At 30.7% G+C, this 27,874-nt stretch overlaps 1 protein-coding gene across 14 annotated transcripts in view; it reads right to left on the reverse strand.

Moving 5' to 3' along the window:
* The window catches only part of LOC103577124 (forkhead box protein P1), a 149,348-nt gene that overhangs the window by 37,387 nt on the left and 84,087 nt on the right, over positions 1 to 27,874 (reverse strand). For 13 of the 14 annotated variants that reach the window (XM_008557636.3, XM_008557635.3, XM_008557634.3 and 10 more), the window contains one exon: positions 27,622 to 27,756. In XM_008557636.3, the coding sequence (XP_008555858.1) occupies positions 27,622 to 27,756 (135 nt within the window). Of the gene's footprint in view, positions 1 to 27,621; positions 27,815 to 27,874 lie in introns of all 14 variants that reach the window. The other variant, XM_053739417.1, reaches the window with a different exon arrangement.

Here is a 27,874-nt window from a genome sequence, read left to right on the forward strand (position 1 = left end):
CGATATTCCATCGTGAGCAACGCTGACTCCTGTTTACCGATATGCTGATGTAATTATTATAGTAGACCACTCAGTGCGATTAAAGTATTTTATTTACTCTTCCCTCATTCACTACTTCCTTAATCTAACAATCGCTATATTGATATTTCATTAAACAATATAAATTATTTTATTTATAAATATCAAAAAATATTTCAGCTTTTTATTTATCAAGACTGACTGAATAAATTTGTTTAAAAAAAGTTTTAAATAAAAATTATTTTTTGTCGGGTAATTGACATAATAATTGAAGGGCTATAATATCGCCGATAATAAAACCAGTATATTTTTATAATTATCTGAATAGTTGATGACCAAACTTTTTAAAGAAAGCTACAAGTTATTCAAAAAGTCAATCTGGAAAATTGATGCTCGCCTTTTTTAATGCTCAATAAAAAATTAACAGCTAATCAATTAATTAAAAACTCTAATTCAAAAATATCTTACTCGATAATTAATCATAGAAGTTATTTAACTTGATATTAATAAATAAAAATTAGTCCGCGAAATCAGAGACGTTGTCTAAAAAAACATCATACTCAATAATTAAAAAAATTTTTAATAATTTTTTATCTGAAAAACTAATCTTTATATTTAAACCCTTACAGCTTTTCAATCAGATGAAATAAAAAAAGTAAATAAAAGTGCCGCGAGGCAGAGGGGTTGAGAAAAATAAAATTTTGACAGGATGTTATGAAATGTGTACCTGTCTCCTAGATGCTGGAACTCGTCCAGTGAATAGGTCCCGGGGGGTGTCAGCAGAGTCGATATCTTGCCGGGTCGGTGTCACGGAAGAGCGGAGAAGGACTCCGTGGGGAGTGAATCGGGTGGATAGATGGGTGAAGCGAGAGTAGAGTGAGAAAGAGGTTCCAATGGATCGCAAGAGTAGCTGATGGTAGTGGTAGTAGAGGTGGATTGGACGTGGACGGAGAAATTGGTAGGGTGTAGTACAGATATGTATATATGTGATGGTAAGAGGAGAGAGCTATGGGTTCAGAGTGTGAGCCACGAGCGCGGGAAATTCACCCTCATCCTCTGCACCACCTCATTCTCAATCCTCTGTAAGGGGTGCAAGCTAGGGTGAGTGACGGAACTGGAAATAGGGGTAGTATGGCCAAGAGAATGTACGAAAAGGGATGGGGTGGTGGTGGCGGGCATGATTAGCATTACACTCTGAGCCTCGATGATCAATAGTGGAAACGTCTCCCCCTTCATTCTCATTCTCTTCCAGTGTTGGCCTTATCTCCCACCCTGTTGGCCCGATCCCACACCACCCACACCCCCCTCGTCCCATCGGATATGCGCGAATCTCTCACCCCTATAGTTCCTTCACGTCGGCGATCCCGCAATGTCGCTATCCCTAGTCCTCTCGCGTATATAAATATATATATCTATAAACCCATGTCTCGAGCTCAGCATCCTCTGCAGTCTCTTTCTCGCTTACCCTCTCACTTACTTACTTACTCACTTACTTACTTACTTGGTTGACATGATACCTATGTCTTACTAGTAACCTTCAACCCTTAACTCCGTATTCTAATGCCTTCTGTATATCCTAGACCTCACTTCTGCATATCTTTCAGCTCATATCACTACTCTCTCACCCCTGTCATCTTATGTCTGCTGTCTTTTTCTTGCAACAAATATCCATCATATCATACCCCGGACCTCGGTGAACTATATCTCGTGTGCCTGAGGACACGTACTTTAAACTTATTTCCCGTCCGACAGCCGACTAAATTATTATTATTATTATTATTTATTATTATAAATGTCTACAATAAAATAAAATTTTTTAAATTTCCTTTTAATAAATAAAATTTATTTTAACTTTCTCGACGTTTTTTAAAAATACTTCAGCTTCAGTGACATCTTCAATATTCCTTTTGATTAAACCTTTCAATTTTTTTCCATTATAAAAATTTTTTCTTCACAAGTTGGACTCCATAGTCTGTCCTAGGAATAAAATATATAATTTTATCCATTACCCAGGTGATGTTCAAGAGCTTTGGTAATTTTTTTTTCTTGATTTTTTTTTTCCTTTAATTATATCTGGCTCAGAATCTCCATGGTCGTCTAGTTGTCGCAGTAGTTTTGGTAACGGTGTTAAAATCCCTAGCGAGATGTTTTATTCGATGATGTCAGCACACGTTGCTAGTAGATATAACATTCAAGTGAAATGCCTCGTCCTCACGTTTGATTCTGGAATTACGTCGGCTGTGAAAGCGGAATTCCTCGTCGCTTCCGTGGGTACCTACCGGAAGACGTGGTTCAACGCAGAATGACGTACTGGGTTCTGCCTTTAGCTTAACACTTCTAACTCCTGTTGGATTCGCAGCTCCAACTCTCATTGCTTCTGCATTAGTCACTGCTACTACTACTACTACTACTACCTCTATAGCTGCTGCTTCTACTTGTCTGCTTATATATCGGACTTTCCACTAGACACATTCCTAAAAACTTTGCCGTACATAAAATTCCAGCGGAAAAAATCGGTGAAAAAAAATAAAAATAACAAAGCGACGTAACAAAAAATAAAATTTTTTACCAACTAAATTAATTTTAAAGCGAAATACTTTTGATAGTGTATTTATTATTCTATTAACGAATGTAATGGACGGCAGAAATGAGGAAAAACGGCTGATGGATGAAAGTAATTGCAGAGAGGGTTGAAAGGAGATGGAGGAGCTGGAGGTGGGAGACCCATAGGAGAATGTAGAAAAGGATCCTGAGGCTGATGCCGAGACCAAGCATTGGTTCTGTTGACTTTGGCTAAATATTAGATGGCAATAGCAAATATTCTCTTGAACTATACTCAACCCTGAAAGCTATCCTCTTGTTCTTCCACTTCCCCCTCAACTCCTAGTCTTTTTTCTATGCATTCCACCCACTCATCCTATTTCTGTTCGATTCTATTCTTAAGTCTATATTGTTTTTTTTTTTTTTTCGTTTTACTTGCAGGCTTTTATTCAATTCAATTTAAAAATGTTTTTAACTACTTTTTTATTGATTTTTTTAAATTTATATAGAACTAGTTACCTCACGAAAATTTATTTTTTTTAAAACAAACTCAAATTTATATTTAAAAGTTATTGTAAAAAAACCAAAATTCTAACTAAACCATTACAGATATGACAAAAATGTATATACATAATTTTGTAACTGATGAAATTCTTTACAAAAAATGTCTCATAATATTTTTTCCTACACCTAATTATTTCGACACAATTTCAACTAAACTAAAAAAATAAATTTTGATATTTTATTTGAAAATTAATCAGTCCCTTATTATTTTCCCTATAACTTAAAAAATATCAGAGTTACATTAATAAGCCATAGGACCTTTTTTGTATAAAATTTAATTTCCTATAACTTTTGTTTGAAAAATTTTTTTCTAGAGTTTATAGTTTTCCCATAAATTCAGTTTGAAAATAAATCCCTTTATTTTATTTTGTCTGGACGTTTATTTAAATAAAAATTTTTGTTAAATAAATGAATAATAATCAATTACTTTTAATTAATACAAAAAAAAAATCTATTTAATGAAAGCTTTCATGCAAAATAATTGACTTAATTGCTAAATTAGTACTAAAATAACGATTAAAAATTAAAAAACTTAAAAGATAAAAAAAAACCTAAATGTTAATAAAATAAAGCTAAACTCCGAAGCGCCGGTGATTTTAAATGATAATTGACGCTTTATTATATTTTTAAAAATCCCGTTAATATACCCCCAGAAAGAACAGCTCGCAATTATGACCGATTATTATACCGAGACAATTACTGCGTGAAAATATCTACTGTCCGCCATTTCCTGGGCTCTTTGACAATTTCTTTTATCGGATCCCTCTTTACGCTCTCAGTTCATTTGACAGCGTAACTTACTTTTATAAAATATATATATTCTTATCCTCTTTTAACTACTCTTGATCTTTCACTCACTTTACACTCCAATATAGACTCTCCTCTCTCAATTTTTTTTTTTTTAGTCTCTCTTTCTCCTTACAAAGTGTCGATTCGTCGGGTTGTCTTAATGGGTGGCAGTCCACTCGTCCTTATTGCGGGCTTAATTACTGTCTGACTTGGCAAAGTTATAATGGCCAACAAGGGGCCACGTTGAGGGTCTTAAAAAAAATCCTCATTTCTAAAGTATTTTTTTTTTTTTAACTATTACTCTTAACATTACGCCATTTAACATTTCTTTTAAATATTTTGACATTCCATTAGACAAGAGTATTAATAAAACTAACAAAGGAATGACATTCTATCTAATATTAATTCGAAGAAAAATTTTGGAACAGATTTCTAAAAATATAATTGAAGACAGCTGTATTTCAGCATACTAAATTAGGTAATTGATATTGGATAATATAATTTTTAAATTAGCTCGAACATCTATTAAAATAAATCTCTCTAAATTAAATACCTGTAGTTTATGAATTATTAAGTTAAACTAAAATAAAATCATAACTTCAAAATTGTTAAACCAAAGACATAATTAATTATTTTACAATAAAATCATTTTTAATTAAATTTAATATGACAGCAGAAAAATTAAATATCTAGACATGTCTAGACAACTGTTTAATTATTTTTGAAAAACTTATCAACTATAGATATTAAATACAAGTTTTAAATTAATAAAGATAGAACGAGGTTACGAATTAAATTACTAACGATATTTTAAAATTATTTATTTTTGTATAGTAAGTATTAAAATTCAATGTTAAGTACAATCGCAAGTGGAAAGTCACGAATTTTTTATCACTGGAGTAAAACGTTTTGACTAAAAAAAATTCTGTTTAATTTTGGCGCCATTTGACTAAATTTAAATACAAAATTTAAGAAACTTTTTATCTCCAATTTAAATTTTTGCACGCTTCGAATATTTCTATTTTTTTTTTACATCAGGTCTTATTGTGCCCCCTCGATAATCCAGAGAAATAAAAAAATATTTATCAAATACGATATAAAAATCGAAATGGGGTTTTTTCGTGAGCCTAAACAATATCTTGCGGTGAATGTTAGGACCATCTATTGGGCCATTACCAACGCTAGCTTGACCATTTGGCTTGGACACTGGCCACGTCAGCAGTCTGTACCGAATATCTCACCCCCAGTCTGTCTCTTATTCTCTCAAAATTTCTTTATCTATCTGTCTCTCTTATTGAGCTTCTCCATGAACTTTTGCACAGAATTCCCTTATGCTCCCTTACACTCTCTCCCTTCATCCCGCACAATTACTATTATTTTCTCCTCTTCGTTACATCTTCTCAACAATATCTCTTATCTCTCTCTTAACTTTAGCTTTATTTTTTCTTTATCATTCCTTTATCCTCAACACCCACCCCTTTTATAATAACAATAATAATATTATCTCCCGCGAAATATAAAATTTAAAAAATATATTTTTTATGCAGTATCACGATACACCTTTTAAGCTTCCTCTTATTCAGATCGTGATAAAAAAAAATAAAAAAATAATCCCGCGAGGTGAAAAGTTCGTGATGTAACGTGATCATAGTTATTTGTTTTCACGCGATTTAATGATACAGACGTCGATTTAATCTCGACAGTAAGGAATAAAAAATAAATAAAGTTAAAGAGGGAACGGAAAAAAAAAAAAAAAAAAAATGAAATAAAATAAAATAGAAGAAAACATTAAGAGGCAGGAAATTGCATTTGATTCTCGTGAAAGTTTTAAAAGATCTCAGGATACGATTTCTATACTCGGGTAAAAGGAGTGAGTTTACTCGAGGAGTCAGGGCGAAAGTGGGCACCCAAGCAGCTTTACCGTATCCAACCAAAAGTTTCAAGATCAGTCGGTACGATAGTCACGATGATATACGAGCGTCGATAGAACTTGAGGCCTCAATTGTGATATTGAACCTTAGCAACAAAACTTAATGTCTTTACTTGTCTGCTTTTATATCGATCTTCTTTCGATTTATTTATTATTTATCTGATTTTTTAATCCCCACTATTTGTAACTGATAAATTTATTCATACGAATCTAGTCCAGAGAATTCTAAAGTCGATTTATAATTTTGAAGCTCGACATAATCAAATAAATATTTATTAAGTCTGGAGTTCAATGAAAGTTTATAAATTTTATATTTTTTTAAATTTTATTATTCAGTTTCATCAATAAATTACGCGAATTTAAATAACAGAAATTGGTTGTATTAAAATAATATCAAGCGATAGTCAGTTTATGTATTTAATTTTTAATGCATTTCGTTAAAAGTATTCTATTTTTTATGAATTCACTGAAAAAAAAAAAAAAAAAAAAAAAAAAAAAATTGAGGAACTTTCATTTAAACCGGATATCAGTTGAAACACTGACCTATCTTAAATTTATTTTTGACTTGAGGAAACTGAGATAAAAAATTGAATACTCAAAATAATTTATTTCTTTTAACTCATGACTCATGAGTGATCAAATAAAATTCCCATTCAACGTTTATTTAAATGGAATTATTTTAAAACTCAATATCTAACCAGAGTTTGAAAAACTAAAAATACCAAATTTTTTGAATTTCACAAACATCCAAAATAAATATAAAAAAAAAAAGTTATTGTTGGCCAAATAAATTGAGTTAACAATAACTCAAACATAAATTAAAATAACAATGACCTTACAGTGCTCAGCGAAGGTCACACAGCCATCATTTATAACAAGAAGTAATCCTGAGGGAGTAACCAAGAGATCCCCTAGCCAATGTCAAGCGAAACATTGCGCGAAATAACGTTAAATATTTACTTACGAGACAATTATTCGTCCGTCGCTACGAACAATAAACATCATTATATAATGTCGATATATAAGCTTTCATCATCAGTTTATATATATTACATACCCTCTATACACTTTACATATATTTATATATATACGTATTCATATAGATACCAAGTTTAAGGTTCGCAATATCGAGGGAGACAAAAGGACACTTAATGCCCACGCACGTACGATTAAGACATCAAGGGATACGAATAGATCTTCATGGATCACAAGCATTGACCATCCTCTGTGTACTCTTTACCCTCCGAAAGGTATTTATAAAGCTTGGGTACTCATCCCTTTCAACTACTCAACCGAGCTACTACACTAGCAGCAGCATCACAGATGGAAAACACTCCAGCTCTCCTATATATAATTTTCTCTCTCTCTGTTCATACCACTTATTCGTTTTACCATCCCTTATACCCGTATCTGCGATTATATTTCAATTAAATCCGCCGTTTGTTTTAGTCTCTCGCCCGTGAGGATTTTCATTCGTAACACAAGTCTCTACTCTCTCGCGTTTCTCGCTGTCTTTTTCTCTTCTGTATGTAGAATAGGGATAAAATGCTAGGTTACTCCATTGGATTTCATCCCTTCAAGAAAATTTACTAAAATAAATATATAGAAAAAAAAAATGTATATATAAATGTATATTTTTTTTTTGAACTTTTCAATTACTCGATTCTTGTGTTTGGATTAAAATACAAGTGGGGAGGATTGAAAAATCAAATTGTGGAAAATGTATGTACATGATGGGGTAACTTGGGCTGGTGTAAAATTATGAGAAGAACTAAAAAAAAGAATTATCATTATAACTGATAAATTATAAAAAATTTAATAAATTTCTGGACTATCTTTAAAAAAAAAATTTATTTATTCATAAAAATTATCAGCTAATGAAGAAAAAAGTTGTAAATTAATTTTTAATCAGATGAAGAGTGGGATAAAATAATAATTGTAGAATAAAAATACACACTATTGTAAGGGTTAAAGTATTCGAGTGGTTGTACAAGCTAAAGCTAAAGCCGAAGCTGAGGCTGAGGCTGAGGGGAGCGCAGACATCGGTATAAGAAAAAAAATCTAAGGGAATAAAGATAAAGAGGGAGAAATAGCTCGTGAGTGGGATATAGAAAGTGGCACTTGACGCTGTCTGGGTTGGTCCGATCAATGATTAATCGCTTCATTAGGTATTGGCCTTTGCGGCACCGACAATTCATTTCATTTCTTGAATGAACGTAATAGAAGGCATATAACCTCATAGAACTGTACAGTAGAGTGAGCGGACTGGGTGTTTAGTTGTATCGCCGGTAAAGTCTTACTACAGTCTCGCCAGACGATGTTAAGGGCGTACACGTGCAATCGGGACGGTATTATTCTTCAGAACAAGACTGCTCGCCAGTTCTCTTCTCATCTCTTCCCGAGTAAAGGGAGCACTGCCATGGGCATTATGAGGATGAGGGGTACGCGACACGATCGCCACTGTCCTTTTCACCCTTACTTTCAATACCACTATATCTATATCTATATAGATATGTATGCGTACTACTTCTACTACTATTATATAAAACAACTAATGTTTGTGGTAGTGGTAGTGGTAGTTGTAGGATGAACAGTATACTTTACCGTCTTTAAAACTTTAATTATTTATTACTTTTCGTCTAGAAACACCACTTCAGCTATTAAAATCTCTTTTCACTTTCTCTTACACTCACGTTTGTTTGACTTGATCTCGAAATCCTCTAGAAGACGTAACAGTTCATCTAGATATTTTTTTTTATTTTTTTTTTCTGGTCTTACCTGAAAAATAAACAAAATTATAAATTATTAAATATTTTTTTTTTTACCATTATTTAAATTACGTATAAATTTTTTTTATACTAAACAAAAATTTATCTCTTTACAGTTCTTTATTATAGAAATTCTTTTGAGTATATAGTTAATTATTTTGTTATCGTTGTTTAGTATCTTTTGTAAATAAAAAAAAAGTCTAACGAGTATTTAGAGGGTGATTTAAAAAATGTTTGTAATAGTGGTCAAATACGATCGTCTGGAGCAATCAATCTGGATAAAATCGATCAAGAGTCCCGTATCTTTTATTTTTTATAAAACTTTTTTACTCTTCTCGCAGTTTCCCAGCTCGTAACGATTAATGACTGTCAAAGGAATAAAACGTCGTTGCAATTAATCACAACACTCAGTACCCTTTATATTTATTTCTTTCACCGCCCTGCTATCTTTTCAGATAAGAAGGATAAAAAAAAAAAATAAACAAGTAAACAAATAAATTTTATTATAATTAAAAAGTTTTAAAGTCGGTTTGACAGTAATGACAGCAAGTCAATCTTAGTTGTGACGCAATTTAACCATAAACTCGGGGGTTGAGGCGTAAAATAAGAGTAGGAAGGAAGGAAGGAAGGGTAAGAGTTTGTAGAGGGTATAAGCAGTAGTAGGATAGAGTCGAGACAATATCACATTTTATAGTTGTAATCGAGGATGATAATCGCGCAAGTTTGTACGTCTTTCCTTAGTACTGTATACCCCCCGTCGGTTCCTCTCCTACGACTCTCACGACCATGGCTATACTTTCTGTCTTTCCCTCTGCTTGGAATAGCCCTCTTTCGTGCACCCTGAGACACCCTCGAAGAATGCCCCGGGTGTCACGAACCAGTCTTATAACCATCTACCTCTCTCTTTAAAACTCCCCCTTACCTCGTCTCTTATACATTCTAAGTTTATACTCCTACCCTTTTTACTTATTGTACCAAGTATACCGAGCTCTTTACTTGCTTCAACTAACCTCTAACATCAAGAATTAGTAATATACATATACATATATCTCTGTATAAATGTAGTGTACGCCAGTTGCTCGTATACCCCATGGTTAACAAGCTTTCGTATATGTAATTGGTCGAGTATTAAATTTCCTACTCGTATATAGTACTACATACAAGAGGTTACTTTCCCCATGAGACTATTTAAGAGACTTGGAAAATTGCTGAATATGAAGAAAATTAACGCCATCACTTTCATCATTTTGTTAACTGCTCTTTCTTTATAAAATTTTTATTAATTATAAGGGAAAGTCGACATAGGGAGGTACAAAAATTGGTTTTACTAGATTTTAGAAAAAAATTTTTCCAGGATATAACGGAGTACCTTTGGTTTTTTAAACTATAATTAAATTTTCTAGAAGCTCCGTCGTGCTCCAAGTAGTTCATAGCGCCCGTCTCTCCCCCATATTATTGATAGTAGAAAAAAAATTAAATGTTGGCTTATAATTTAATTCAATGTCTGATGAAACAGAAAAAAAATTTCTAACAGGAATTTTTAAAAATAATTGCTCAGGAAATTCTTATGAAAATATTAACTGTTGATTAGTATTGAATTATTTCGAGCTAATGGGAGAATAAAGACAATCTGGAGAGTAAGTAAGTACACATAAGTGGTCCTCGAGTTTGGGCAAGTACCCTCGGAGATCCAAGGGGCTTGGTATGACATCGAAACACCTTGGCATCCCCCACGGGCTTATAACAGCTCGGCCAATCTACCGTAGGCGTCACTCTTCGCCAATAAACGCCTGAAATCACTAAACTAACTACCCTTATATAGCGGCCGTTTGTCGCCACGAGTGTCTTAACCCTTTCGATCTCTTAGAAAATCATCTCCATCCCTTTTCCGTCTTCTCCTTTCGCCCTCTCTCTCTTTCTTTGTGTTCCTCGGGTGTGCATTTAATTAAGCTCAGCGACCTCGCGGTCGTGCGATTTTCAAACGAGTTCGAAACTCAAGTATTCCGCATCAAATCAATGTTGCAAAGTTTCTTCATTGTAATTTCTCTTTTTTATTAATTTTTTTTTTTTTTACCTTTTTATTTTATTCTCGAGATAAATTTCATTTTAAATGAAAAAATTTAGTTTTATTATAAAAAAAAAAATAAAGTAAAATAAACTTTTAAATATTTCGAATAAAATTTTATTTTTACTCTCAAATAAAATTTTTCTTAATTTATTTTTAGTAAAGTATTTTAATAAATTTTTTTTTTTCAAAATTAACTTTTGGTAAAGAAAATAAAAAAATTAGTATATTATTTTTGGTCTTTTCTATAGACAGACATTAAAAGGTTAAATCGTTTTTATTATAGTCTGGATAGAGGACTGATTTGTCCCAGCGGGACGTCCAGTTTTATGTATATGTCTATGTGTGAGTAAAAGTAAGTGTAGAAGGGGGTGGATCTGCTGATCGGATAGTATTTAGCAATAAACTTTGATTTCCCGACAGCTTAGCGGGGTGAAAGAAGACCCTGATTTCGTCGGGGTTGCGAAAATTACAACAGTCACAGAGAAAATGGTCACGTTAGTATATATATCCATATATGTATGTATAAAATGGTGGGACAGCAGTTGTAGAAAATACGACAAGTGCTGGCGTTTAGTTTCCCAACCGCCTTTGTATCGAAGTCACACGTAGAAGAGTATGAGGATTGTGGATATAGGGATACGTGGAATTGTGATGTCAGTGATGTTCATCGGTAGGAAGCCAGGACGCCAGAGCTGAGGATAAAGAAGGGTACGAGTGTGTGGGTGTGCAAAGAAGAGCTTTAAAAGTGGTCGTCGTTGAGGTGGTCAGTCTAGTCAGAGAGAATGGAGAGTGAAATCTACGAGTGTGGATGATAAACCCGATAAAATCAACGACACGAATGTTGGTATGTGAGAGAACTGGTCAGACAGCACCCGAACGAGCGAGACGCTGAGCTGAGGGTTGATACCGAATGGCCAACCCTTGAGAATTTTACCCGACGTATTTTTTCTCGCCTTCAAGTATTTTTTTTTCTCTTCCTTGTGTGCACTGTTTGACTTTTACAGTTTTTTTACGACTTATTCAAATTTTTTCGAGACTCGAAAATAACTTTTTTTTTATAATGAAAGGGAAGGATTGAAAAGTCAAAGCTGAAAATGAAATTTTATCAGAGCCACCCCTAAATAATTGGAGTAAGATTGGATTTTTTATATTATCCAAATCTATCACGTTTTCGTTCCTAATTGACAGGCACTTTCCCATGAATTAGAGTTAAAAGACACTACAACCCTTTCAGCCCCCAGAGCACGTAGATCGCGCTCAATCCCCGTTTTTTATTTTATTAATTTTATTTTCTTTTAAAATTCTTTAGCCTCAACGTCATCGGCGCTGAGGAAAAAAAATAAGAAGAAGGATGAAGATTAATTCATTCCGTGTTAATCGTATCAAAGTTTGAGAGCCGGACTGAGTAAGCTCGGTTTTCAACGTGCAACTACCCCTTTAGCTCTTACCCTCCCTCTGGCACTTCGTCACCAACTTAGCCTATTTTCTCTTTGGTACTCTTTTCCCTGGAACCCTCGCAATCCACCCAATTCCATTCTCAACTTTTTACTTCGACAACTTGGCCCCCTACCACTTCATTTTATATACCATACCTGCATCTCATTCCACGGGCTCTCTACTCAGTCTTCTAGCTTTTTTACTCTCAGTCCGCGGATAATCATATTTAATAATGTCCCGGTATTTGTTGGCCCTGTCAAACTTAAGGAGTGAGAAAAGTTGGCGCCAATGTGAGAAAAAAAAAATATAATAAAATTGAAAAACTAAAACGGGCTGATAGGAGGTTATATTTATATATATGAGTGAGTGAACAACCGAGTAAGGAAGTAAAGGAGCGGTGAAAGGGGTTACTTTCAAGTGACAACCCTTTTTATTTAGGGCGTAAGTTTTGTGGAAGTGAGCTTGAATAAATTCAATATCGCTGGTGCTCCTTAGAATAAGAGAAAAAAAATATAAATGACAGTAAAAGAGGGTAAGAATTGTATATAAGGGATGAAAATTCACTGTTGTCGATTTGCTCTTTTTTTATTATTGTTATTATAATATATTTTTTTTTTTTTAAACTTTAGACCAGCAATCTGTCATAAAATAATTGACACTGAAAGCAAAAGGGTGTAATCAAATTTTAAAAGATTTATTTTTTTTTTTTTATTAATTAATACTGCGATTATTGTCAATATATTTTAAATTTGAATTGAAGTAATAGAAAAAAATTGTAATAAAAAAATATAATGAAACTTCTGTTATCGAGTATTTAAATATTGTTGGCTTAATGTCTTTATCCAAATGACAATAAAAAAAGTAGAAACGCTTCTTCTTTTTTCCTATTATTCCACTCTAGATGTTTTTATTTTATTTTAAAATATTTTTATTTCCCACAAAACGAGTCAGACGCTTATTGTATTCTCACGCGTCCCAAGCACTAGAATCGCGCACGCGAGTTCATAAATACTTCCCTAAGGGGCGTAAAAAAAAAAAAAAATAAACAAAAAATAAAACGCAGAAAACATTAAAAGGGGATATGATAGTCCGGTTGTGTGTTGAAACAAAGTAACAAAAAAAAGTGGTAAACTTTAATTCCCGCTTTTTTTTCATTGTGACAATTCAATATAAAATCTCTGTAAATATCATACGACCACGGGTGAATTTTCGTATTGTTTTCTATCCCTTTTGTAGCAAAGAAAAAAAATAAAACTCTATAAAACAACTTCTTAACTTTCATAAGCTCTATTTTTATTCACAAAGAAAAAAACCATGTTTTTTTCTTCCTACAATTTTAAATATTTATTTAAAACGACGTGGAGGTAAAGAAATAAATAATTTAAAAATACAAAGTGTGAAAAAAAAAACTGTGTAATTTTTATTCACTTTTATGCCTTTAAAAGTGAGTGAACGAGAACCACCCCCACAGGGAGTTGTAAATATCGCGTGAGACAATAGACATGAGTACAAAAGGAACCCAAGAGAGTGAGTGCGTAAATATATCTATACATATATATTATGAGCTGTGTAGTACAACACAATTTTGAGAAGAGAGCCGCCCGGCCACGTGTATATTTCGTGGCGCTAAATTTTTAAGCGTTTCTAATTAAAAGGCTAGTTAAACAAGGCACAATTGCCCACGGGGTTTTCACCAGTACACTCACAAGCATATTTGGCCCGCTACGATTTTACCTTCTCCATACCACACCACAAACTCTCATTCTCTTCTTTACACACTACATATTCCGCTATTTCACTCTCTTTTACCTTCTCGTCATAACCATATAAATATATAGATATAGATATAGGTATGGATATAAGTATGAAGGTATATAAACATAACCTTATATCTATACATATCATCGTTCTTGACGTAGTCTCTCGGAGCTTAATGCGGAAACAAACATCGCTCAACGATATGCATTAACACACGAAAACCCAACAAACGAATCCTTTGGATCCTTTGAGCTTACGTCCCGTAAATATGTAATTTAACCACAGACTTTTCCTACTCATTAATTACTTGAAGCATTAAAAAATGCCTGTCTACTTTTGAACGATAAATTCCTTTATATATGTTTTATTTAATGTTTCGTATTTTGTTTACTCAATAATGTTTGTGGATATTTATAAATTTGCTTTGCAAGTAAAAATATATTTTTTAAATGTTCAAAGGTTTGTTTTAAAGTATTTTTTTTTTTAAATGCATTGCAGATGCAAAATTTATTTAACTATCGATTTAAAAATAAAAAATAAATTTGGGGGAATAAAAAAAAAATCGATATATATTTGACTTAAGAAGTGACCCTCGGAAAGACAAATAGTCCTAATGGTTCTTCGATTAACCTCCAAATGACAATAGAATTAAAAAGCGGTCGCTGTTGGGCGACCGCTGCTGATCAAGGGTTTTTGTTTGGAAAACCTCAATCTACCTAAACCCATTCAACAGATCATCAGAATTCTATAAAGTAAAGTTCGAGGCAGGCCATTTGCTGTGACTTAACAATTTGATAAAAAAATTTTATTTAAAGTTTGGTTTTTTTTTTCGTTACTTTGCTGAAGCACATGCGCGCTTAAACAACTACAGGATGTGTGTACAGATACGTGTAAGTGAAATTGGTTCGGCAGTAAAAATATGAAAATTTATCCAAGAACAATTTAGAATAGCAAAGAGTTGGTGGTGTGTATATATTGCGGTTGAAATAAAAGTAAAACCCTCGATGCGAATAAGTAAAGACGTTTTGCCGCGTATCCTCTGGCGGGTGACTCTCGAAAGCCGAGAGAAAATGTATTTACCCAATCGCGAGGGGGTGGAGGGCTAGAAATTTTCGAGGGAGAGACGGGTGGACGGGCGGAAAAGAGACGAAGGAATGAGGGGTAGGTACATTTGAGGATAGAAATGAAACGAGGCCGCGTTGTCGGTCCTGACGCTCGGCAGAAGGAAAAGTATGGAATATTTAGCGTTCACTGAGCTATAAAAGCAATTATATGGGACCCATTGTTTGGGCGGGAGTGCGCTTTGCCGATACGGAAGCGAACCACCCCTCACCCACGCTCGTTTCAAGGTGGGGGAGCTGGTACAGAACGGAAAATCAAGAAGTACGGAGCAATAAATACGGACGAGTCGATTCCCAAATCCCTCAAGTCTCGATTTACTTTAAAACCGCCCCGCGATTACTCTCTTTCTTCATCTGACAACTTACACCCACCTTTACTTCCTTCTTTTGTTTTTATACTAGTTTCTTTGCACCTTTTTATCGATATACACTTATTTTATAAGCTACTAATTTTTTTTTTAATCTGAAGCCATATTTTTTTTTTTTTTTTTTTTTTAGTCAAAAATATATTGTTCTATTGAAGAAAAACTCAGGCAAGTTGGGTAGCTTCAAAAAATAGAAAATTATCTGTACCAAATTTAAAAAAAAATTGTATTTGTAAAAATATGTCTTCCTATCACTTTAGATATCACTAAAGGTGAATTAGATCTCGAATTTTTTTTAGTATTTAAAAATATTATTTTTTTCGGGCATTGAAAATATTTTCAACCTCTTTCGTGTCTCATGATTTTTTAATTAAAAAAAAAAAACTCTGCTAAAAATACTAATTCAATTAATTTCTCATCATTAATTCACTGTCCCTACAACTTTGACATCTCCAATAATTTTTTCCTTCTTCAAATAAATTATTAAAAAATAACAGATTTCCTTGACATTTTTCTTTATTTTTTTTTTTTTTTCACTCCCTCAGTGAATTTAAATTCGACATTCCTACTCAGCAAACCCTACTTACAGCTAAGAATTTGATAATTGTTATTTAATAGGTAATTAGGACTAACAAATTTAAAAATTTTCACGACATTTAAGTTGAAGATCGTACTGATTAAAAAAGGGGGATTTAATTTTTAACTTTTGTCCTCCCATAACTGTACAAGTTATATTTGTCATGACAGTGTTAGTAAGTAGTACAGAGTTTATAGAGTAACAGAAAAGTGTAAGGACAGCTCGAAAACGAGTAGAGTAGCATACGGTTTTCTCGTCCTCGTTGTCGTCTACTAATATAAATGTCTCAGGTTCCGAAAGCACTGGCAGTAACAGTAACACCAGTGGCAGAACATCAAGACATTCGCTAATTAAAAAACTTGAAAAATTAAAGGACATTTCTCTCTCGGTGTTTTTAACAGAACTATATTTATACCATAGCGCGAGACTAAGATAAAGATAATAATAAAAAAAAATAAAATGTCAGCAGAGTGAGAGGAAGAGTGAAAAAATAATAATAATAAAAAAAAAAACTAAAGAGTAACTCCTCTCCCTTAATCTCTTGTTATCTGATCGGCCATCTGTTCCAACTTTATATTCCCAGCAAATTGAATTCGTTCATTTCGCGTCATAAATCGACATCGGATCTTAAATAAAATATGAATGATTGCTAAAATGAGAATAAAATTAAATCAATCTTAAATACTGGCTGTGTACTATTTATAAACTTTAAGAAGCTTACTCTAAATTTAATTAATAGCTTATTCAAAGCTTTTTTAATTAATTAATTCATAAATGATCATACATATTACTATTAATATAATTCGTAATTCAATTGGCTTTAAGACGGGATATATATTTTTGGACGAATAAATTTAATTACGTGAATTAAGATTGCGATGAGTTTAGTACACTGTAAGCTGGGGAATATATATATATATATATATATATATATATATATATATATATATATATATATATATATATATATATATATATATGAGAGAGAGAGAGAGAGAGAGAGGCAGATATATGGAGTAGGTATATATGGAAGCATATATAAGTCAGCTGACGTTAGACAATAGGAGAGAATAGCTTTAGGCTTTTACACGGTCTCAATGAATAGACCTTGAGACTACTCATCCTCGAATGCGCTCCCGGAACGCAAAAGACTCCTTTTTAAAGAGCATTGTTGACGGCGGACAGTTAAGTGCCGTCTGCCATCATCCAAAACGAAGTAGGTCCTTATAAATTCCCCTCATCACGCCTTTTTTCCCATATTTTTAATGCTTCAAGTGACACCATTTAGAATTATGAGTTAGAAAATTTATTCGCGCATTTTTCACCCAAATGAAATAAACGAATTTTTTTTTTTTTTTTTTATAAACATTTTTGAAAAAACAGGTCTGGCGTGTCCATTTTTAAAGTTTTGATTAAAATGCATAAAAACGATTTAAATATCAATTTTATCAACTTTTTCAATGAGACCTTTTTTGTAGAAAATTTAATAAGCTACCAAGTTGTTTATGTACATTTTTATCGTATCGATAATAGTTTAGCCAGAATTTTGATTTTCTTACAATAACTTCTAAATATCGTTTTAAAAAATAGGCCTGGCATATCCATTATTAAACCTCATTTTAAAATGCATAAAAATGATTTAAATATCAATTTTATCAACTTTTTCAATGAGACCTTTTTTGTAGAAAATTTAATAAGCTACCAAGTTATTTATGTACATTTTTATCGTATCGGTAATAGATTAGCCAGAATTTTGATTTTTTTACAAGAACTTCTAAATGCCGTTTTCAAATATTGTAATAAAAAAAATTAAATTAAATTTACGTGAAGTGAATCGAGTAAAAAGTACTGTTAGTATTTAAAAAAATTTTTTTTCTTCATATATATATTTTTGTTATCGTCATAATATACTCTCTTAAAATAATAATGATATAAATTGCAGCGTGAGAAGAATCTTGAGATGTGATAAGAAATGATAAACAACACTTGTACCGATAATTAAAAACACGAGGCGACAACTAAACACGAAATTACTATATAAAAAATAACAATGTATACAAAAATAATTCTCAGTAGAGTGTAGTGTAGATTTAAAATTACACAATATGAGGCAAGCTAAGCATTTTAGTGAGATATTGTTGATGATGACATTAAAAAGTAATGTAAGTCGAAACCCGACGTGTAGCATCTTCAGTTGGCGCCCGCGTGTGACACTTTTATTTTATTTCTCTTCCAGTTAATAAAATTTACGATGATCATATTCACGTCTCCATCGCTGTCGTTTTAAATTTTCAGTAGTAGTACAGTGTTGTAATTTTTAGAAAAATAATAACATTTTAACTTCTCACGTTATCTAAGACATTAACTCGTGTTGTGTTTTGTTACACTCGATGTATATAATTTTATAGAACGTGTATGACATGAGAGTTTAAAATCATCTTCCCCTCATTCACGTCACAACCTGGTTGACTTTGAGTCCAGGTGGAGATAATGGTGTTTGCGTTGTTTGGGTAAACTAGTTTTATCAGGCATAAGGCTCTGAGATACATATGGTGTAATACAATATAATATAAATATAAAATAATACAATATTAACAAATAACTTTGTTTTTATAATATTTATTTTTATAACATTTTCATTTATTATTTTATCAATGCTTTGTTTATTTTATTTTATCATTATAAAATGATAAATAACAAAAAATTTATGTTATTTATTAATCTACACTTGAAATTCATTAAATATAAGCCAATAACAGCAATTCATTTTTTTTTATTTCGAAACAAAAATAAATTATATTAAATATCAAAATATCCACACCACGATCGCTTATCACGTAATTAAATAATTGACTAAAATTAAAAAAATATACATATTTTTATGTTATTGAGGGCAACGTTACTTAAAAAAAATAATAAGAATTCAAAAAACGATTTTTCTGAAATAAAAATTTTTGAGAATACGAAATTTTGCTCTTAAGATTTCGGAAAATGCTGAAATTTTTTTATCAAATTTCCAATTTTTATCGAATAATTAGATTTGATTGAAAGTTTTTTGTCAATTTTTACTTTATCGATTGCTGAGTGACAGAAAAGTATAATCATTCTGGTGTCCATATTTTGGAAAAAATAAAATAAAAGTGATAACAAATCGCGTAATTATAAGTCAATATTATTGATAATAATAATAATAATGCTTGACGAAATCTTACAGAAAATTTATCGTAAAAATAACTGCAGCAATCGCGATATCGGTGGGATTTTATTTAACACTTAGGCAGTGAATCGACTCAAAATTCCTCTAATTTTGTATTATAAAGTGACAAAATTTTATGATACTGAAGTTAGCCGGCGTCTCATATTTTTTGGATTTATTTGTAAATGAATAATTATAAAAAAAAAATATTTTAAATAATTGCACTTGTAGATTTTGAAATTTTATACAGGTGCATATTTTTAGTTTTTGTTCTTTTTTTGTGATTGATTTGTTGAAAAAAAAATCCAAAAATTTGTAACTGTCTGTTGCTTTCTGGATTATAAAAATTTCTTTAAAAACTTAAGTACACTATTTAAATATTTTTTATGGCTACAAAAAAAATTTTAATAACAATAATAGCTGAGCAGAGTTAATATTTATCATAAAATTATAAATCAAATTCCGATTTAATTATAATCCCCCAATATAGTATAAAATATTTTCAAGATAAAAAAAAATACAGACAATCCCTCTTGATGCAAAAGTCTCAAGTGTTCACATGTTCATGATAATAAAAATGTAGCTTTACAAAAAAAGAAAAAAAAATAGCGAAAAAAAATATCCACTTGTCCTTGAAGAGACTCATATGATAAACAAACATACAGAGAAAGACACTAAAAGAGAAAGAGAGCGAGAAAGCCGGGTATGAATGTACATTAAGAGTTATATGTTATATGTACAGCAAAGAATTTCAAGTGCTGGATAGAAGAGTTAAGGATAGCGAGCAACTTTCCTCGAATAATTTCATCTATTCACATTCACATACCCGACTATATGTATATATATAAATGTTAGACCATGTGCTTGGCGCGTTTTATTACGTCAAGTTTGAATCTAGTGAAGGGCCGGGGATTCGGATACTCTGGAGAAGTTTTATCACTTTAACAAGAGTGTAATAGTAGATTTTTAAAAAAATATTTATAATAAAAGTGCATTTATAAGTGAGTGCTTAAATTATATAAAGTTTGAGTTACAGGAAGAGTTACTTAGACTTGACTTAACAATATACTCAAAGAAAAAAACTCTTCATCCCCCGATATGCTTCTCTTTTTATCTTCCCAACCCCTTCCACATTTTTTAACCCCTTTTTTAAATTTATTCCTTACAAACTGTTATTACATGATTATTCATTTTTAATACCTCGGTACATTGATTTCGGAATTAGCATAACTAAAGTTCGATTTAATTTTCAGGCTCAAAAAAAAATGCCGAATATTAATAAAATTATTTTTTAAAAATTAAAAGAAATGAAAACTGACAGTCAAGATTTTGAAAATTTTGAATTCAGTAAAAATTATTGAATGAAAATGAAAGCATCGTTTATTAGACATAATTAACTCAGAAAAATCAAGCTCACAGGAAGTAGAATTTTTTTTACTTTGAAAATTAAAAATGGCCGCGATTTCAAAACTAATTGTAGGCGCTATTAACATATTGATCTTTTTATTAGCAAACCTGCCAACTAAATTTTTGACGAAATCACTTTTTAATATTTTCTGCCAATAGTTATCATCACACATATTGTGTGAGCTTAACACAAGTTGCTTTTAATTTTTAACTGATGAAAGTTGTATTTAAAATACCTTCCGTCTTAAAATAATTATTGGTTTTTTTAATTTAATTATTTAAATAATTAATAGTTATTGTGAAATACAAGTCTACAAAAGGCAACAATTAACCATATATATTTATTCGACACAAATAATATAAGCCCCTGTAATGTTTATAGAGGTTTATAATTCGTTTAGTTTGTTTAAAATAAGTCGTGACGAAATAATAATTAATCGATCATCAGACATGCATAGCATTATTAAAGATTGTTGAACTTATTTTATATACATTGACTTGATTACTGTTGTAATCAAAAAAAAAAAATATATATTTATACAGACGAACAAATTATACAAATTTTGAAATCGGCAAATGTATATGCATGTATTGATAATTATCAGTAGTGATTATAAATATGTTTATTTAAATATTTTTAAATAAAATCCATTGTCATTATTTGGCTCGTTAATGAATAAAATTAAAATATTTAATTAACAAAAATAAATTAAAAATTTTAAATTAAATAATTAATTATTTATTTCGAAATAAAATCGCGTCTAACTTTTATAAAATAATGTTAATAAATGCACATCTGTTTTTACTTTCTTTCTACTAAAACTTTTTTTTGTTTAATATTTAATACAAGCATATACTTTTTCTGTACAAATTTATCATATTAAACTAGTGTATTCATATATAATTCTCCCTGACAACTGTATAAATACAAGCAAATCAAAATTCATTTTTTTCCATACATTGATTTCTAATTTATAATTAAAATTAAAGAATATTTTTTTCAATCCCAGTTATAAATTAAAACTAATTTATATTATCTATAAATACTTTGAAAATAATAATTAAAAAAATTGAAAATAGTCAAATTACTTTAAAAAAAAAATTCTCACGGTTGAAAAAAAATTTATTTCCCGATACCATAAAATTTCATGGACTTCCCAGCTCAGGGAGTGTAATAGAATTGAACAATTAAAGAAAACAAATTTTTAGTTGGTTTGTCGAGTAAACCAACACGTGAACATACATAAATATACATATGTATTCACAAGTGACGATCCATCTCTTCTGGACCAACATATCCACCAGCACATGAGGAGGAAGAAGAAAAGGACCGTTAGAAATAGCCATCCAAAGGTGGACGAGAGACATACAGTAGTAAACCGAGTATGAAGGAATAGGAAACACGGGGACCAAATTGAATTTGGGCTCTGGCCTCTGTTTAGATTCCTCGTTGGTTGTTTAGTTTAGAGGAACAAAGAAAACATCCATGTGTTTATTCTAGCCGACGCTTTGCCTCCACCCCCTTCCTCTTCCGAGTACTCCTTTATACTCTTCTTCTACTTCTACTACTTCTACTTCTGCTTCTTCATCTACAACAACTACCAGGACGCCATCTTTCCCACAAAACCTTTTATTTCCCATTCATTTAATGTTTTTTTTTTATCCCCGCCTGCACACACTGAAATCTTATCACCAATTTAATTTATCTTATTATTGTTACTTTTATTTTTATTTTTATTATTCTATATAGTTTATTATGATTATAATATTTGAGACAAGTTAATAAGAAAAGTGTTATCTTTGGTAACTTGTTATTTCGGTGGAAGGAAAATGGGATTTATTTTTCACCCTACGCTTCGTTTATACCGTTATACACGGTATATTATTTCTTTGTCTCTTTCTTTCTCTCAAGCGCACAAGCTTATTCGTTACTTCCAAAGCATTGGACTTCACTTAGGATTTTAAACTTTCCCCGGGGCACACTCGCGTATTCAGCTACGCAATTTCCAAAATAAACGGCAAACGGTCCCGGGCTTGGCAAATAATCATCGCGCGTGCTTTTAATTAAGTTCTACTGTCTGAAAGCTTGTGAAAGACCACCGTAGATTGGTAAATGGATTTCAAACTTCTGCGTAAAATAACCAGAAAAATATATATTATTTATTTACTCGACGCATTTGAAGGTTTCAAAAAATTTTAATTGAAAATACTATTTTTGGTGTGTCCGTAATGAATCACTTATGAAGTCGCTCTATCTATTTCTTATTTTCAATAAAAATTTCATTGATATTTCGACAATTATTAGAGAATTCGGCATCAAAATATTTGAAATCAATTTTCTTAAATTTTATGGAATCCTAATTTTCTCAAAAAAAAATTTTTTTTAATTCAAAATGAAATTTTATTTAAATATAGAATTTTTTTCTCTAAAATTGCAATTTGCATATCGAATTAAAAGCCCATGAATAATAATTTCTTCTAATTTTTTTTAAATTAAATTCTCAATTGATTAGAAATCCACTGAAAGCTTAAAAGTGCCCTCGTCCATAAATTCGCAAAACTGAAGACTAAAAATTAGGATAGCTATCAACATTAACAACAAAAATTTCCAAAAAGTCAGACATTTTATTTCCCATCAAAATTATTGGTGCAAAAGAAAAGGTTAAAAAACTTTTTCATCTATTATATTTTAAATATCGATTATCATAAGTATCAAAAAGGTCAAATAAAGTTCGTTTATAAATAATTTAAAAATAAATGAATCAAACAGTTTCGATTGAGTATGAACTCATATTGTATGACTTTACTATTTATAATAAAAATAATAAATGTCACCTAAAATAACTCATTACGAGAAATAACGTCAGACAAACATCTATGAGCGTGTAAACACTACAGACATCCCATTAACTACGTTAAAATCTTTGTCATATTTTTTCCTCGTTACTTTATATTTAATATAATATATACATACATATACACATATATGTATGTTATGATGACATGAGATATACGATAGATCATCCAAGTATCGAAGTACCCGCGTGTAGTGCAGTCTAGTGTAATGTATTTTAGTACAGTGTGTAAATATATTGACATACAATGTACTGTATGTTTAACGATAGAGAAAAAGGATTAAAGGTGGGGTGACTAAAAGAGAAAAATATATATATAAGGGTAGAGTGGATATAAAGGAAAGAAATGAAATGGAATAGAATAAAATGAAAGGCGAAAGAGTGCACCTGAAACAACTACGCGCTCTCACGATTTTAAAACAATGTTCGCTCATCCTGAACACACACGCGTACACATACGCACACATTTGCTACTTTACGTATGCTATATTTCCTATTTCCTTCGTCTTATTAATTTATTTTATTACTATTAATTATTACACCTGTCATATCACTCGTTTTTCTATCGATTCGTTTTACATACAAACTAGTTTTATTATTATTATTAATGTTAATGTTACATTTTTTTTTTTTTTATAAATATTAACACACTCTGTCGGCATTTAATCATAATAATATTATTATAATCACTCGAGTGGTTGAGTTTTGTTACGTTTTTTTATCGGCCAGTGCGCCGAGTGACAAAACAATCGGAATAATTTAAAACAATGCGTGACATCGATTATATTGTTAATCGATCTTGTCAAACGAATAAGTTCAAATGTTTGAGCACGTTTTTTTTTCCCATGATTACCGTTTTGATTAGATTTTAAAAAATAAAATATCAACTATGATTCAGATTTATTTTTATCCACCCGACAGCCTTTTATTTTATTATTTATTTTTTTTTCTTTAAATTCCACTGGTAAATGTTTGGAGTAATGAATTTTTTTTTTTTTTTTTTTATATAAATAATCATGATGAATAAATATATTGATGGTATTATTTTAAGAGACGATGTAATGGTTATTTATTTATTTTTCTGTTTGTATATTTTATAATTATATTTTTAGTTGTTTATTTTCATTACAAGTTTTTTTTTAGTAGACATTACGATGGAATTTTTTTTTTTTATTTATAAGACCTAATAATACTTTTTTTTGCAACGCGGTCTATATTTATAAGATTATTTAATTAATTAGAAATTTTTCTATCATTTTTCACGATACTGAAATTAACTGTCTAATAATTTTTGGATTTTTTTTTCAAATGATATATTGTAAAAAAAAATATTTGAAAAAGTTGCACTTATAGTTTTTGAAATTTTCTCTATGTGCATATTTTTGTTTTTTTTTTTTCTTGTAAACCATTTGTAGAAAAAAAATTTTAAAATTTTTAATTGTCTGCTATCTTCACAATCATCAATTGTCAATAATTAATTAAATAAAATTATTATTTAAAATTTTATTACTGATAGTAAATTGAAATTAGACAGAGAGGGGTATGATGGGTCACCTGAGAAAAATTTTTGAAAAAAAAATTTACCTCTTATTTTTAGTATACTCGCGAGTTTGGAGTAAAACAGGTCGCTTAGAAAATTAAAAAAAAAATTCACGTACGTCAATTAGATAAATAAGGAACTACTAAAATATTTTTCAACTTATTGAGATATATTTCCATCCGTCAAATGTATTCCGAGTGAAATGATTTAAATAATCGAGTAATTTAACAGTTAATAAATCAGAAATCTTTAGTAATTTATTCATTTAGAAATTTTACGTCACATAAAGTAAAAATTTGATGTGACATGACAGGAAAATTTTCAAAACTTGCAAAAACTTATCTCATTAAATAAATATCATTTCTCAATAACATAAAATCCTATTATTTATATACTCTTTATCAGAGTAAAAAATAATTAAAAGCTAATTTGATAAATAAATATTGTAGTACCGATTGTCCGGGAATAAACGTTTCCTTAAGGTATCACTCAGCGGCACAAACTTGCCGTGTGAATAATAGAGGGTAATCGTCTATACCAAGTAAACCCGTGTCGTCTTTACCTTATATTACATTAAATATACTACTACTACTACTGCTACTACAACTTATATATTTATCACTACAACCAACAACGACCTTAGTACCGACAAATACTTTGTCTCACATTACTCTATTCAGAAAACAAGAGACAAGATTTCTCTATGGGGTGGAAATTAGCGATTGGATTTAAGTACACGGTCGTGAGCTTTCCAATAGTTAATAATTTAGATAAAACCGACTCATTGATTTATATAATACACACTAGCCAATATCATAGATTCTATACTATTATCAATCTATATATGTTCATATATATATGAAGCAAAGGCATCTTGTATCATTTACGGTTTTATAACAGACACTTATTTGCTTATACCTTTTCTACTCCTCCCGAACCCTCTATTTTTATCTCATATTCTAAAATTTAGAGCCATATATATAGATATATACATCACAAACTTATACATCATATTAATGTCATGTCATGACGTGATTATTTGCCTTAATAATTCATCTGAAATTTTCATTTGTTAATTTATTTATTTTTTTTTTTCCTTAAATTTAGTGTAGTATGGATTTATTAGACTTTTGAATAGTGGATTTAATTTAAAATATTTATTTCTTTGAACGTTTATTTCTCATTTTATAAAATAAATTACAATTTCATTTTTATTTGCTAATAGAAAAAAAGGTGTCAATTTTATTTACACAGTTGTTATGTGTGGTATATTGGAGAAAGAGAGTAAATAAAAAGAAAGTGTTGTAATACTTATTTTAACCGATTAGAAGTCATTAACATGAGTTTTTTATTTTTTTTTTATAATATTTTCCACTCGTTATTGTAAATAATTATTTTGAAGAAAGAAAAATAAAAAAAATAATAATAATATTTATTGTAAAAAAGAGGTATTATTATTATTATTAATAAAGAAAGTTGAGAAAAGAGGGTTGGAAATTGATGATTGAAAAAGGGAGAAAAAACTCATTTAAGGGCTCGGTAAATATTACGTAAAAAATTTATTGAGGTGTCAATTCATTTTGGATGACAAAAAGTTTAGATTCGTAATTAAATGGTGACTATATTTGGTAGCTATCCTGTAAAAAAAAACGGGGTAAGTCTAGGCGGTGTAGGTGTTAAAATTTTCGGTGTTAACTTTTAACACCGGAAGTGGTGTTACAATACCGCTGAAGGTGTAAATCTTTTTTACCGGAGTTACAAAAATTTCCCGGGGTTTTCTATACATGGAATTTTTTTTCACACCAATTTAACACCGCCAAATTACACCATCTACACCGGTGTTATTTTATTTTAACACCGCTCTTTACAATGTATAATTAATTTCTATCGATGCCATGACTGAGTGAGTGAAAAATATATTTTTAAAAAAATATGGCCTCAATATAAAATAAATATATGTTAAGAATATTAAACAATAATAATGTTTAAGAAAATAAAAATATGTTTCTCACGTGACTCATATTTCAGTAAATACTAGTAGGTTCTATAGTAGCGTTCTCTTAAAGCCTGGCGATGTATCCCCCTAAATTATATAAACAGCGTCAGGTTGACGCCACAGTACTTAAAAGTCTCTTAAATTAAAACAACCCCGCATGAATTGCAGACAAAGAAATAATTGTCGGATTCTCATAGACAAAACCGAAATGTATAAACTAGTTTCATATTTAAATAAACAAGTTTTGAAACAATTAAGCCTGAGAATCTATGAGACGAAAAATAGAGAGCTATTACTTGAATAGTTAAATTTTTTATTGCACATTTGCACACATATGAGATGTAACTGGGGGAATATCCGAAAACCGGATTCATCCAAAGACGGCTTTATTTAAAAGCGCCCGTAAAACAATCTTTCCCCGAATGTTTTTTGACTTATGGCCGCGGCATCTAGTGGCGGGCGTTTGAAGCCCACCGCGGGGATTTTGAATTGAATTCGAAATTAGGGGCGCGACTTTTATTTCCACGTGTCAAATACTTATATATGTATTCATATATCACCCTCTTTTTCATGTACATATATATATATGTGTATATTTACTCCATTATATTCAATTAAGAAAAAAAATTGTTTCAATTTTTTGGATTTGATTTAAATGAGTGGTAATAAAATATTGAATAATAATTATTACCTGATCTTTTTCGTGTTGATCTTGGCCGTAGAGTGGACCATCACCATTCGGAGTAGTCGAAGCAGAGGGTCGTTGAGACGTTGACAAGTTGATCGCACCGTCTCCGTCCGTGTCATGATCCATTATGCCATCGTCCTGGAATTACGCCATTTTTCAAAATTTTATCATTATTATTTCCGGCAATCGACATTAACTAAAAATTTTTTCAACAAATAAGTTTCTGATTTTTTCTAATCGTTATTTTCATAAGTAA

Source organism: Microplitis demolitor, chromosome 5 (assembly GCF_026212275.2).
Source record: "Microplitis demolitor isolate Queensland-Clemson2020A chromosome 5, iyMicDemo2.1a, whole genome shotgun sequence".
In the NCBI taxonomy this organism is placed as follows: domain Eukaryota; kingdom Metazoa; phylum Arthropoda; class Insecta; order Hymenoptera; family Braconidae; genus Microplitis; species Microplitis demolitor.